This window comes from Silurus aristotelis, assembly GCF_946808225.1.
Source record: "Silurus aristotelis genome assembly, chromosome: 4".
NCBI lineage: Eukaryota > Metazoa > Chordata > Actinopteri > Siluriformes > Siluridae > Silurus > Silurus aristotelis.
In genome coordinates this window covers 13545597-13561049 of record NC_139577.1, presented here as the reverse complement: position 1 = coordinate 13561049, position 15453 = coordinate 13545597, and the positions used below count along the sequence as shown (strand labels likewise).

The following is a 15453-nucleotide window of genomic DNA, read 5'->3' as shown; positions in this document are numbered from 1 at the left end:
AGCATGTTACATGAGAGAGGAAGGCAAAGGGGGTAACAAAGAGTCCTTTGACATAGACGAGCCGAACTATAACAACCGCCGTGAAGATTTACCGGTGGAAAGGAGCGCAGATGAACCACAAGGTGCTGATCTTTGAACGTTCCGAGCGGTGGTGTAATACTCATTTATTGTCGCTCATTTTTATAGGCGAGAAAGAGCTCAGACTTTGTTCTTGGACTGATGCCATACTGACGAACTTGGTACTCGTAGGTAATCTCGCTGGTTTTGCTTTAGACATCTGTGGATAAACACTGTGGATTTCGAATCAACCAGGAAAATGGGTGAGCGGTTTCTTCGGGACGTTTTGAGCTTTTACGGTGAGAACAGTTCTCTCTCGAAAACAAACCTGGAGAACTTTTTAAGCCTCATCACCTCCCGCAGAGCGCCAGCATCAATAGACAACGAGGCCAATCCGCTCAGGAATGCAGAGGTAAAGCTGATAGGCGGTGACAGTCTACTTAATTGTTTTTTTATTTTTTTTATTTTTTATTAGAAATTCTACATTTGTTTAAGGCTCAATTCGACTAATTTGACAAAGTTGTTTAGTGTTTGTCTGCCCCAGATCTCCTGGATGAATTTGGACTCTCTAATGCATCTGAACTTACTGTGGATCAGCTCCAGCTCATATGTCCAGCTGTTCTTACTCAGGTTCTGCTCCCTTCCTGCCCTTTCATGGCTCCATTAACTGTAACCATTGAACCTCAAGGTTAGTGGCGTACAAAACCATTTTATTGGCTGCGATTTGAGGATTACCACATCAGTCAAAGTGGTCACTTTGTGCATTTTTCTTAATGTTACTGCTTAATATTGCTGTATATTATGTTCATAGTACATATATATATATATATTCATCTGTATATTATGTTCATAGTACATACACATCTGTAAATTACTGTTTATAGTATCCCTTCTGCAAATTTCAGTTTATAGTAATAGCCATCTGTATATAATGTTCATAGTACATACACATCTGTAAATACTCCTATAATACCACTTTATTTAATTTATGTAACTCATGTAAACACTGTATATCCTGCACTTGCTGCTATTGCACTCTGGTTAGACCTAAACTGCATTTCGTTGCCTTGTACTTGTAAGTTGAATCCAATCTAATCTAATCCTAAATTTTAGAAAAATCCTCCCCCATGATTCTCAGTTAGAAATCACCAGTGGTGGATGAAGTACACAAACCATGTACTTGAGTTAAAGTAGAGATGTTTTACATAGTGCATCTCTACTTTAACTCAAGTACATGGTTGTGTACTTCGTCTACCACTGGTGAGAATGATAGGAACATTACAGCCATTATAAATCATAGTACTTTGGATACTTTAGCACATTTAAAGTAAAAATACTTCTGTACTTCTAATGCTACTCTTAGCACAACAATCTATTAATAGAATGATATTAATGAGTCAAACACTGAGTGATAGTTATTAAAATCGTCATGAGTCCAGAACCTGGGCTGAATCTTTTTAACTACTTTAAAAAATAAGGACACGGGTGTTGTGGTGAGTTAGAGTCTAGTGTTTCTTTATTCATTTATTCCTCTCAAAATGTTCTACTTGCTGTTGAACTGATGCTGAACTGTATGTTGGTGATAAGTAGATACCACCATGCACCAATCAAAAGTTCACACAGAGCGCATGCTTTACCCCGATTGGTGGATTGCTTGACCAGTTTTTATCCACTCATAAATAAAATAGAACGGCTGATTTTGCAAAATGTAGTTGAGTGAAAAGTACGATATTTGGCTTTGAAATGTAGTAAATTTAAAGTTAAAGTCTTTTAATGTAAATACTTCAGTACAGATACATAAAAAAAAAAAGTACAGTAAGGAACTACATTTCTGGAATACACTTCTGGAATACAGCTGAAGTAATTTGAATCCTTTCAGAACGATATTGTTGTGTTGGTGTTCAAATCCCAGAACAAGTGTCTATCACATCATATACCTTTTCACCTATGAGTAGTGAAAAGCTACAGTATATGTAGTGATAACTGAGAATTCCACAGCTTTGCTTGATATCACTTGCTATCAAGCAAGCTTGTGGAATTTTCATCACTTTCTCAGTTATCTCTACATAGAGGAATCTCTTTGTCGCTCTTTAACCAATTCATATGGAGATTTCCAAATCTCTAGTGGACTTTTGTGAAGGAGAGTGTGAAAGAAATTGTTGCTTCACTGCCAGGATGATAATGTAATGTTTATTCTTCAGTCTACGTCTGTACTCATGTATTGATCCCAGTCTGGATCTGCCTTTCTTTTTCAGTTTGGGGCTATAGTTTTTTGGCTGTGACGTTAATTAACCTGGCATCTCTACTAGGGTTATTCTTAGTTCCCTTCACAAAGAAATCCTACTTCCCAAAAGTGCTAACCTACTTCATCGGGGTCGCCATAGGAACATTATTCTCTAATGCTGTACTCCAACTTATCCCTGAGGTAAGAAGGGAGCGGGAAGGAGTAGAAATATAATCAAATATTAATTAATAAATAGCAAGTTACAGTAAAAGACACCATACAGACAATGGGTTAACTGGGAGAAATTTGGCTAATTAAAATATTTTTAATGAACTAAACTATAAATGTACTGTGATTATATATATATATATATATATATATATATATATATATATATATATATATATATATATATATATATATACAGTGAGGAAAATAAGTATTTGAACACCCTGCTATATTGTAAGTTCTCCCACTTAGAAATCATGGAGGGGTCTGAAATTGTCATCGTAGGTGCATGTCCACTGTGAGAGACATAATCTAAAAAAAAAAATCCAGAAATCACAATGTATGATTTTTAAACTATTTATTTGTATGATACAGCTGCAAATAAGTATTTGAACACCTGAGAAAGTCAATGTTAATATTTGGTACAGTAGCCTTTGTTTGCAATTACAGAGGTCAAACGTTTCCTGTAGTTTTTCACCAGGTTTGCACACACAGCAGGAGGGATTCTGGCCCACTCCTCCACACAGATCTTCTCTAGATCAGTCAAGTTTCTGGCCTGTCGCTGAGAAACAAGGAGTTTGAGCTCCCTCCAAAGATTCTCTATTGGGTTTAGGTCTGGAGAATGGCTAGGCCACGCCAGAACCTTGATATGCTTCTTACAGAGCCACTCCTTGGTTATCCTGGCTGTGTGCTTCGGGTCATTGTCATGTTGGAAGACCCAGCCTCGACCCATCTTCAATGCTCTAACTGAGGGAAGGAGGTTGTTCCCCAAAATCTCGCAATACATGACCCCGGTCATCCTCTCCTTAATACAGTGCAGTCGCCCTGTCCCATTTGCAGAAAAACACCCCCAAAGCATGATGCTACCACCCCCATGCTTCACAGTGGGGATGGTGTTCTTGGGATGGTACTCATCATTCTTATTCCTCCAAACACAGAATTATGACCCAAAAGATCTATTTTGGTCTCATCTGACCACATGACTTTCTCCCATGACTCTTCTGGATCATCCAAATGGTCATTGGCAAACTTAAGACGTGCCTGGACATGTGCTGGTTTAAGCAGGGGAACCTTCCGTGCCATGCATGATTTCAAACCATGACGTCTTAGTGTATTACCAACAGTAACCTTGGAAACGGTGGTCCCAGCTCTTTTCAGGTCATTGACCAGCTCCTCCCATGTAGTCCTGGGCTGATTTCTCACCTTCCTTAGGATCATTGAGACCCCACGAGGTGAGATCTTGCATGGAGCCCCAGTCCGAGGGAGATTGACAGTCATGTTTAGCTTCTTCCATTTTCTAATGATTGCTCCAACAGTGGACCTTTTTTAACCATTGCTTGGCAATTTCCCCGTAGCCCTTTCCAGCCTTGTGGAGGTGTGCAATTTTGTCTCCAGTGTCTTCGGACAGCTCTTTGGTCTTGGCCATGTTAGTAGTTGGATTCTTACTGATTGTATGGGGTGGACAGGTGTCTTTATGCAGCTAACGACCTAAAACAGGTGCATCTAATTTAGGATAATAAATGTATTGGAGGTGGACATTTTAAAGGCAGACTAACAGGTCTTTGAGGGTCAGAATTCTAGCTGATAGACAGGTGTTCAAATACTTATTTGCAGCTGTATCATACAAATAAATAGTTAAAAAATCATACATTGTGATTTTTGGATCTTTTAAATTTTTATTATGTCTCTCACAGTGGACATGCACCTACGATGACAATTTCAGACCCCTTTATGATTTCTAAGTGGGAGAACTTGCAAAATAGCAGGGTGTTCAAATATTTATTTTCCTCACTGTATATACACACACCTGCAATTAGAAATATTCAACCCCCTCACCTCAATTGACAATACAGTGATGTTGATGAAAGATAATGAAAATAAATGGAGGAAAAAAAACTTGTGAAATAACAAACAATATTTATTGATATATATGAGTTATTTTGACAACAGAAGTTGATTTAACTTTGAAGTTCAAATTAAAATTGTAAGTCTTGTAACACATGAGCATGTGCAGTATTATTCAACCCCCAGCTTCAGTACTTTGTGGAGCGCCCTTTAGTTTTTTTTAACTTCTAACAAGCGTTTTCGATAAGTGCTGACAAGCTTCTTACACCTCTCGATTGGAATCTTTGCCCATTCTTTCTGCAAAAGCCTCTAACTCAGTGATGTTTGACGGCTTCCGTCAAAGATTTTCAATTGGATTTAAATCTGGTGACTGAGAAGGCCACTCCAGGACACTCCAGCAACTTTTCCCCAACCAAGCTTTGGTTGATTTGGAGGTGTGCTTGTGATCATTGTCCTGCTGGAAGATCCAATGATCACCAAGGTTTAATTTGTCAACAGAAGGCATTACGTTCTTCTTCAAAATGACCTGGTATTTCTTGGAATCCATGATGCCAGGTACACAATCAAGATTGCCAGTTCCTGCCGCAGAAAAACAGCCCCACATCATTATTGACCCACCTCCGTGCTTGACAGTGGGGATGGTATTCTTCTGGTCATAAGCCTGACCTTTTGCACGCCAGACATACCGCTGGTCCATATGTCCGAAAAGTTCCAGTTTGGTTTCATCAGTCCATAGAACTGTCTTCCAGAACTCTGTAGTTTTATCCAAATTCCTCCTGGCATATTCTAGTCGACTCCTGATGTTCCTTGAGGTCAAGAGTGGAGTGCGTCTTGGGGTCCGGCCATGAAGTCCTTAATTATTCAGTGCACGTCTTATAGTTGCCACTGAAGCACTTGTACCAGCATTCATCATGTCATCCTGTAGCTGTCTTGCAGTCACACGGGGGGTTTCCTTAGCTGTCCTGACTAAGTTGCTAAGGGCCCTTAAAGAAATTTTGAGCTTTCTTTCACGGCCAGGCAGGTTTGCAGCTGTTCCATGAGTTTTAAACTTCCTTATAATGCTCCCAATGGTGTTTCTTGAATTGTTAAATCTTTTGGAAATCTTCTTATACCCAAGGCCCTTCAGATGTGCAATATTGCAATATTTCTGATTGCAAGTGTAAGTCTTATAGTGTGTGTGTGTGTGTGTGTGTGTGTGTGTGTGTGTGTGTGTGTGTGTGTGTGTGTTTAATTATTTTAAAACATTTTTATAAATAAACAGGCTCTTGGATTTGACCCGAAAGTCGATAACTACGTGTCAAATGCGATTGGGATTTTTGGAGGCTTCTACCTCTTGTACTTTACGGAAAGAGTCTTAAAAATTGCTCTGAAAGCAGATCAGGAGGTAAGAGTTTAGCTTCACCTGGATTCGAAATCAATTAATTCTAGCCAAGTTAGAGTTAACTTTTTTTTTCTTCCTCTATGCAGCTCTGCCACAACCACGTCCTTTCAATGCAGACTAATGATGTAACTATCACCAGCTTCAGCAACGATGTTATCATAAACAACAACACAAGCGATGTCATCATAAATAATGCGCACCATGAAGTTCTACCAAACAGCCCCAGTGAGAAACCAAGCCAGCCAAATATGAACCCAGCCAATGAACAGGTAAAACTTACAGCAGGGGTGTCAAACTCAGGCCCTAAAGCTGTCCATGCTGATAGATTTCAATGAAGTATTTTATACATACATTGTATTACTTGTGTAGGTTTATCAACATTATAGTGATTCTCACACCAAACGTTTAATTTGACGAAAACGTATACAGCTTCCTGTAGATGGCAGTATAAACTCTGTAATCATGTGCATGTTAAACTCACCAGCAAATGATTACTGAGTTTATACTGCCATCTACAGGAAGCTGTATAAGTTTTCGTCAAATTGAACGTTTGGTGTGAGTATCAGGGAAGCGTTTGACCGAACTTTCCGTGTTTTTAGTGTCATCTACACTGTAGGTTTGACAGGGGTGTCAAACTCAGGCCCAAATCTGGCCCGCGGTGTAATTATATTTGGCCCGCGAGATCATATCAAATGTGTATTAGAGCTGGTCCACCAGTATATACACCGCTAATACTACAAATCCCAGAATGCTTTGTTAGTGCGTTAGCGCTTCTGTCGAGACCGCTGAAATACTCAGCCCAGAAATGCAGATTTGAACTGCTCAGTAATTCGTTTGTGGTTGACGTGGAAAGCGCACCAACCAACCTCCAAATGGAGCTGATTGAACTTCAGTGTAGAGACACGCTCAAGTTAAATTACGACTCTGTGTGTGCTGCACAGATTCCATGTTTCCTAACGACACACTGCTCCAACTCCGTGCCCAAGCTGCTCAAACACTCTCCATGTTCGGCAGCACATATCTGTGTGAGAAACTGTTCTCTTTAATGAAGATGATCAAAACACCACTCAGTAGTCTCACTGATGAACACCTTCACTCAATCCTGAGGATTTCCTCAGCTCAGAGCCTAAACCCAGACATGATGCACTTGCATCTAAGAAGATATGCAGGTATCTGGCTTGATACATCAGAGTAAATCAAAGTGTAGCAAACTGAGCTTGAATGAATGTTGTCTTGGTGCACTTTTTCTACTCAAAGGCATGGACTGTTAATAGTTGAAAGATTGTTTTGTCTTTTGTTTTTTTATTGAAGGAAATTATAATTATTTTTGGTTAAGTTTTGTTGTTGGCCTGTAAAAAAAGGTTTGACATTAAAAAGGAATTCGAAAAGCTATAGATAGAGAGAGATATATAATAACACACTGATGTGTGTTTTATTTCAAATTTAATTTCTCATGTGTTTATAATATAAAAATTGGGTTGTTTAAGATTCAATGTTTATGCAAAAATAAAGTTTGTTTCCATATGAAAAGGTTCAACATTACACATCTGGAGAGAAGATTGCAGTCGATTTTTCAATAAATATTGAGTTTGGCCCGCGACTTCATCCCAGTTTTTAATTTTGGCCCACTGTGAATTTGAGTTTGACACCCCTGCCTTACAGCTTATACAAATAATCACACATCTTACCCTGAACAAATAGCATCTTTTTTTTTTTTTTGCAATGACTCATGGCTTAGAATGCATATATTAAACTTAATATATGCATTCTAAGCCATTAATCATTGCAAAAACAAAGATGATATTTGTTCGGGGTACATTTCCCGCATACTTTATATTGTGTCTAGAAAGCTGGCCTGTAATGCATTGGAACATCGTTACTGTTATCAAGAACAGAACATCAAGTTACTGTTATCAAGAACAGAACATCAAGTTACTGTTAGGTGGTTTAGTGTATAATGATACCTAATGATTAACAGGTTAAAGCATTTTCAATAACAATAATAGCAAAATAAAAAATTATAACACTTTTATAATAAAACTATAGTGTGTTGAAAATAGATTCAACATAGCAAAAAATAATATGAAATAATATACCAGTTAAAGTTAAGCAATTAATAAAAAAATGCAAAAAAAAAAAAAAGTGTAAATATGTTTTAGCAGTTAGGGAAGGGCTATGGGGAATGTGAGCACTAGATAATCTCAGGAATTTGGATCATAGTTCTCAAGCATATCTGAATCTCTGATAACTTTGTTCCAACCTGCTTCTGTAAATAAACTTGTGGTGAAGCAACTTTTAGTTTTTAGGCACCTAAAATTTTTAAAAACTTGTGGAACCAAACTCAAACTGGTCCAAAACTGGTCAAATCTCACATTTTAAATTACTTGCTGCTGCTGCTTTTTACAAATGCTGTAAATAGAGAAAGGCTCCTACCTTTTATTCCATGCATGCGCAAAAAATACCTTATTTCCTGTACAAAGCGAGTAGCCACAGTGACACTGTGCTAACTTTAGTTTAGTTTTTATAGCCATGGTATTGTTGTGTGTGTATTAAAGTTGAATAATAATAATAAAATATATTAGTTAAAAATGAATGTGTTAATGCAAAATCATTTTAACTGCACTAATTGTATTAATGCGTGATTGATTGAGTACGCATTTCTGCTTGACCATTTTAATAAAATATATAAATAAATAAGAATATGCGAAATTAAAACCTTTAATAAAACACACATTTACTCACAATGTCCTTTCTTTACTCAGATATATATATATATATATATATATATATATATATATTTAAAAAATCCACTGAAAAATACTTTTTAATCACTAAACATTTGTTTTAATGACATGCAAGTCTCAAATCAAGCACCAAAATCCAATCCACCAATATATATACGATGTGGTCTATATATATAAGACTGAGACCACTGTTGTTGTGAGATATATATATATATATATATATATATATATATATATATATATATATATATATATATATATATATATATATATATATATATATATATACAGTGGGTACGGAAAGTATTCAGACCCCCTTAAATTTTTCACTCTTTTTTATTTTGCAGCCATTTGCTAAAATCATTTAAGTTCATTTCTTTTCCTCATTAATGTACACACAGCACCCTATATTGACAGAAAAACACAGAATTGTTGACACTGTTGCAGATTTATAAAAAAAAAAAAAAAAAAAATATCACATGGTCCTAAGTATTCAGACCCTTTGCTCAGTATTTAGTAGAAGCCCCCTATTGATCTAATACAGCCAGGAGTCTTTTTGGGAAGGCTGCCACAAGTTTTTCACACCTGGATTCAGGGATCCTCTGCCATTCCTCCTTGCAGATCCTCTCCAGTTCTGTCAAGTTGGACGGTAAACGTTGGTGGACAGCTATTTTTAGGTCTCTCCAGAGATGCTCAATTGGGTTTAAGTCATTGCTCTGGCTGGGCCACTCAAGAACAGTCACGGAGTTGTTGTGAAGCCACTCCATCGTTATTTTAGCTGTGTGCTTAGGGTCATTGTCTTGTTGGAAGGTAAACCTTCAGCCCAGTCTGAGGTCCAAAGCACTCTGGAGAAGGTTTTCGTCCAGGATATCCCTGTGCTTGGCCGCATTCATCTTTCCCTTGATTGCAACCAGTCGTCCTGTCCCTGCAGCTGAAAAACACCCCCACAGCATGATGCTGCCACCACCATGCTTCATTGTTGAGACTGTACTGGACAGGTGATGAGCAGTGCCTGGTTTTCTCCACACATACCGCTTAGAATTAAGGCCAAAAAGTTCTATCTTGGTCTCATCAGACCAGAGAATCTTATTTCTCACCATCTTGGAGAACTCCATGCGGGTTTTCCATGTGTCCTGCACTGAGGAGAGGCTTCCGTCGGGCCACTCTGCTATAAAGCCCCACTGGTGAAGGGCTGCAGTGATGGTTGACTTTCTACAACTTTCTCCCATCTCCCGACTGCATCTCTGGAGCTCAGCCACAGTGATCTTTGGGTTTTTCTTTACCTCTCTCACCAAGGCTCTTCTCCCCCGATAGCTCAGTTTGGCCGGTCGGCCAGCTCTAGAAATGGTTCTGGTCGTCCCAAACGTCTTCCATTTGAGGATTATGGAGGCCACTGTGCTCTTAGGAACCTTAAGTGGAGCAAAAAAATTTTTGGAACCTTGGCCGGATCTGTGCCTTGCCACAATGCTGTCTCTGAGCTCTTCAGGCAGTTCCTTTGACCTTAATGATTCTCATTTGCTCTGACATGCATTGTGATCTGTAAGGTCTTATATAAACAGGTGTGTGGCTTTCCTAATCAAGTCCAATCAGTATAATCAAAAATTTCTGGACTCAAATGAAGGTGTAGAACCATCTCAAGGATGATCAGAAGAAATGGAGAGCACCTAAGTTAAATATATGAGTGTCACAGCAAAGGGTCTGAATACTTAGGACCATGTGATATTTCAGTTTTTCTTTTTTAATAAATCTGCAAAAAGGTCAACAATTCTGTGTTTTTCTGTCAGTATGGGGTGCTATGTGTACATTCATGAGGAAAAGAAATGAACTTAAATGATTTTAGCAAATGGCTGCAATATAACAAAGAGTGAAGAATTTAACGGGGTCTGAATACTTTCCGTACCCACTGTATATATATATATATATATATATATATATATATATATACCGTTCAGCATTGATGAAGAATTTCCAAATGTGCAAGCTGCCCATTCCACAGGCACTAAAGCACTCCCATACCATCAGAGATGTGGCTTTTTGAACTGTGTGCTGATAACAAGCCAAACGGTCCCACTCCTCTTTTTTAATAAAAAATTTCAGTTTGCCTCACCACAGAACAGTTATCCACTTTGCCTCAGTACATTTTAAATTTGCTTTGGCCCATAGAGGAAGGCAGTGTTTCTGGTAGTAGATCATGTTCACGCATGCCTTATTCTTTGCATGATAAAGATTTGCTGCCGAACATGGAGACTGTTCACAGACAGTGATTTCTGGAGATGTTAATGAGCCCATGCAGTGATTTCCATTACAGATTAATGACTTTATCCTCCCAAACATTTTAGGAATTAGGGTTACATTTTCATTAGTGATCATTGCCCTTAGTGCTTGAGTGGTTTTTTTTTTTTTTTTTTTTTTTTTTTTTTAACGTACACAATGTCACAGTATATGTATGTGTCCCTGCTTATGAATAGGACACTTGCATGCTAGTGGGATGCCGCTGGCTGAGAGGGGAACGAGTTTCAAACATAAAAACAGTGGCTTGGATGATCACTCTGAGTGATGGATTGCATAATTTTATAGATGGACTGGCCATTGGGGCCTCTTTTACCATCTCTCTTCTTACTGGCTTCAGCACCTCTATAGCCATTGTCTGTGAGGAATTCCCTCATGAGCTAGGTAAGAACAAAATTCCTCAGGAATTTGTCAGGAATGGCAGGATTTTTTTTTCTTTCATTTCTTAGCAACCCTACTGAATAATGTGCCTGTTTCAAAACTGGCCTAGTTACTCTGGCTTTCTTTCTGTTCTTTTTGCTCTCTTGTTCTCTGTCTCTAGGTGACTTTGTGATTCTATTGAGCTCTGGTATGAGTGTCCCCCAGGCAGTGTTTTTTAACCTGCTCTCTGCTATGTGCTGTTATCTTGGCTTGGTGCTGGGCATCTTTCTGGGAAGCAACTTTGCTCCAAATGCCATCTTTGCAATTGCTGGTGGAATGTTTCTTTATATTGCTCTAGCAGACATGGTAAGCCATTTACAGTATCCCATCTTAATATAAACTGTATAACTGACTGTGAGTTTCTATAATGCAGTGTTTTTGTGTATTTTAACTTGCACTTTGTGGTGAATTTTAGTTTCCAGAGATGAATGAAATAATGACCACACATGCCAAAGGACGCAAAGGAAAGTTCATATACTTTCTGTTCCAAAATGCTGGCCTGCTCACTGGCTTTTGCATCATCCTCCTCATCACCATGTTTGCTGGAGACATCAATCTGGGCTGAAATGAGTTTGAAGAATAAAAGGATTAAAGGGAGCAATGAATATGATTCGGCTGCACACATCCAAGGAGCACAGGGTTGATTATACCACAAGCAGAAATGAAAGAGTGTAGAAATTTGGACTTGGACTGTATTTCTATGTTTAACACAATCATGCATTTCAAGTAACAGTGTAGTATTAGAAAAAAATTGGAATTAAAACTTTCTTTTGGCTTCTCCCATTAGGGGTCGCCACAGCGGATCATCCGCATGTTTGATTTGGCTAACCACTAGAAAAAAATTGGAATTGATAATTTATTTTTGTATAATACATAATATGTTATAATGTATAGTATATTTTGCACAGGGGCACCAAACACAAAGGTGCTCATAGTTCACGTTTGTCTCCGCTAGGTTTACAAATTTGACTCATGGGTACATAAACAATATAAACTACATACTTTGGCAACTCTCCCAGGCACTTATTTTTAGTGATCAAAGACTAGACCAGAGACAGACATTTTCTGTTGATATAAATAGGGCAGTTCATAAAGTTCAACATGAGAACCGTATTCGTTCCTTGTTAGTTTGGTAACAATGTAAGCAAAAAAAAATAATGTCTGCCACACCCAATGCTTACTCTTACGCATGTGCTGTGAAAAAATATTTGGCCCACCTCCTGTTTTCTCTAGGTTTGCTTTTTTACATGAGTTTTACAAGTTTATAGCTGCTTATACAAAATAGGAAAACACAAAACCTAGATTTGAATCGTTTATTTGCTTCATACCAAAATTACCGCTTCATATTACATTGAAACAAAAACATGATTCTATAAACATATATACAGTACAGACCAAAAGTTTGGACACACCTTCTCATTCTAAGAGTTTTCTTTATTTTCATGACTATGAAAATTGTAGATTCACACTGAAGGCATCAAAACTATGAATTAACACATGTGGAATTATATATGGAATTATATACATAACAAAAAAGTGTGAAACAACTGAAAAATGTCATATTCTAGGTTCTTTAAAGTAGCCACCTTTTGCTTTGATTACTGCTTTGCACACTCTTGGCATTCTCTTGATGAGCTTCAAGAGGTAGTCACCTGAAATGGTCTTCCAACAGTGTTGAAGGAGTTCCCCGAGAGATGCTTGGCACTTGTTGGCCCTTTTGCCTTCACTCTGCGGTCCAGCTCACCCCTAAACCATCTCGATTGGGTTCAGGTCCGGTGACTGTGGAGGCCAGGTCATCTGGCGCAGCACCCCATCACTCTCCTTCTTGGTCAAATAGCCCTTGATGCCTTCAGTGTGACTCTACAATTTTCATAGTCATGAAAATAAAGAAAACTCTTTAAATGAGAAGGTGTGTCCAAACTTTTGGTCTATACTGTATATATATATATATATATATATATATATATATATATATATATATATATATATATATATATATATATATATATGTGTGTGTGACAAAAATATGCTAATAATCGAATTTTAAGTAAATGAGAGCTAACATCTCAGCAAATAAAGTAAATTTCCAGAAAAATTCTTTCTTGTTTTGCTTAAATGTTAAAATGGCCCTCCAATGTGATGTCAATCACAGCACTCTCCCCCAGTCAATTTGAGTTTGAGACCCCTAAACTATTATAAATAAATGCTTCAGATGCTGTGCCTATTTTTCTTTGCAAATTTGCTTGAATTCATGACTGTTGGGCTTCAAGCTTTAAGGTGCAGCATCTTACTAGGGTTCATTGAACTCAGTACTTTGACTAGGTCACTTCAAAACCATGTTTCATTTGAAACAATCAGGAGTGAATTTGCTTTTGTTCTTTGGAGTGTGGTCTATCTACACAATGGAAATGCATTTACACCTTGAATTGCTGATCATCGAACATTCTAAAGGATTTTCTCTTTTCGACACTACTGAAGTTGTCTACTTTTGGAGATAATGGCATTCACTGTGATTCATTGGAGTCCTGCAGCCTTAGTAATGTGTTTGTGACAATTTCCAGACAGATATATATATAGTTTGTCTAGGCTCACATCTATTTTATGAAACTGAACCTGTTCGAATGGAAGATACAAGATGACATTTCAAACACAGATTAGAAATTTGACAAAAACAATGTAAATAAAGGTTTTTTTTTGTTTTTTAGCGGGCCTTTTCTAAGAAAATAGCTGTTTCCTACTTTGTTAAATCATTGTTGATAATTATTATGAGAAATCATTAATATGATCAGTGTCTTCACATAGATCAATAACATTAATTATAAACATTATTATTAATAATAACATATAATAAAAGGTAAATTGAGAAAATGTGTTATTTTAGATCAAACTAAAAACTGTCTGTATCAAACTGGTAGCCCTTCACATTAATCGGTACCCAAGAAGTAGCTCTCAGTTTCAAAAAGGTTGGTGACCCCTGTACTACAGGATATAGCCAATAGGTAACCATTTAAAGCACACAGTGTAGCTTGGCTTGTTAGCTTGCTTAACGATTAGTTAATCTCTATAGTCTACGGTCTTTCCATTCCAGTTTATAAACCTTAACCTTAATCAGTGTCTAAGAGGAAGTGAATGTGACATTAGTGAGATATTATTCAAGATGTGCCTTTAAACAGATACATTATAATCCCCTGTACGTTCCAAAACCGCCCACGATAAACGAAAAACCACGATAAACGGATGCCACCCCAAAAAATGCTTTTTTATTGTTTAAGCTGTAAATCATCCTCCCACTTACTTTAAACACACACTGAAAACATTTGCAACAATACAGTAGTTATATTTTTATTCATAAATTGTATTATTTCAACAAAAAATCTACATAAAAACAATTCCCTGTAAGTATTTTGGTCTATCTGTCTATCCACAAGAGACAGGGGAAATCAGCTAAACTAATTAGTTATGTGGCAAATGCAATTCCACAATAAACCGTTTTTTTAACACAAATGGTTGTAAATGTATATTGATTTGCTGGGTGTAAATTTTCTTCTAATGAAACAAAAAGTGGCCTATAAGTGACTTTGATTAATCCAAAAGTATTAATATTTTATAAAACTCGTGTGTCAACACGATCGATTCTCACATTATATATACAAGTGATTTTTACTTTGTGAATATAAAATATTTCTTGTATTGTAAACAAGTCACTGCTGCACTGCATTCTCTACCTTCTGAGAACCTTTTTTCAAAAGTTGGAGTTGATCCAAAAGCAGGGCTTGCTCAAAAAAAGAAATGTCAATATTATAATAATAATAATAATAATAATAATAATAATAATAATAAATTATTAATATTGTTATTATTATTTTCTCTTTTACAAATTCCTATAAAGGGAAAGGAAAGCAGTTTGTCTAAATTGTAATGTATATGGTCTAAATTCATATGTTTTAATGTAGAGAGAGAGAGAGAGAGAGAGAGAGAGAGAGAGAGAGAGAGAGAGAGAGAGAGGGCCAGTCTGAGTCAATTTAATATTATTAATTGAAAAAAATTGTATCGGTATCGATAAATCCGGTATTGAAGGGATTGGTATCGAAACGAAACAAAAAATAGTTTTACCCGTTCTCAAGATGTGCTGGTTTGGATGAGGGAAGACTTTTACTCTGACAGGGATCCTGAACAGGGTGAAGGTTTTCGCCATGTTTCCTCACTAATAGCGGAAGATGAGATTTTGATTTCCCCCTTCGATTTCATGATATTATAAAACCTAG

General features: G+C 37.2%; 1 protein-coding gene across 1 annotated transcript; it reads left to right on the top strand.

The window, feature by feature from the left end:
* Positions 1–28: 28 nt before the first annotated feature.
* slc39a8 (solute carrier family 39 member 8) lies at positions 29–12548 on the top strand. Its single transcript, XM_083540044.1, has 8 exons — positions 29–469; positions 586–745; positions 2313–2482; positions 5616–5738; positions 5822–6004; positions 10948–11152; positions 11310–11494; positions 11604–12548. Exons 1-8 carry the CDS (start codon positions 317–319, stop codon positions 11751–11753), a joined length of 1329 nt encoding a protein of 442 aa, XP_083396170.1. The 5' UTR covers positions 29–316; the 3' UTR covers positions 11754–12548.
* Positions 12549–15453: the final 2905 nt, after the last annotated feature.

Coding starts and splice junctions, on each gene's coding strand:
- slc39a8 (XM_083540044.1), top strand. CDS start 317: ATGGGTGAGCGGTTTCTTCGGGACGTTTTGAGCTTTTACGGTGAGAAC. Junction 746..2,312: donor TGTAACCATTGAACCTCAAG/GTTAGTGGCGTA, acceptor TTTCTTTTTCAG/TTTGGGGCTATAGTTTTTTG. Junction 5,739..5,821: donor CTCTGAAAGCAGATCAGGAG/GTAAGAGTTTAG, acceptor TCCTCTATGCAG/CTCTGCCACAACCACGTCCT.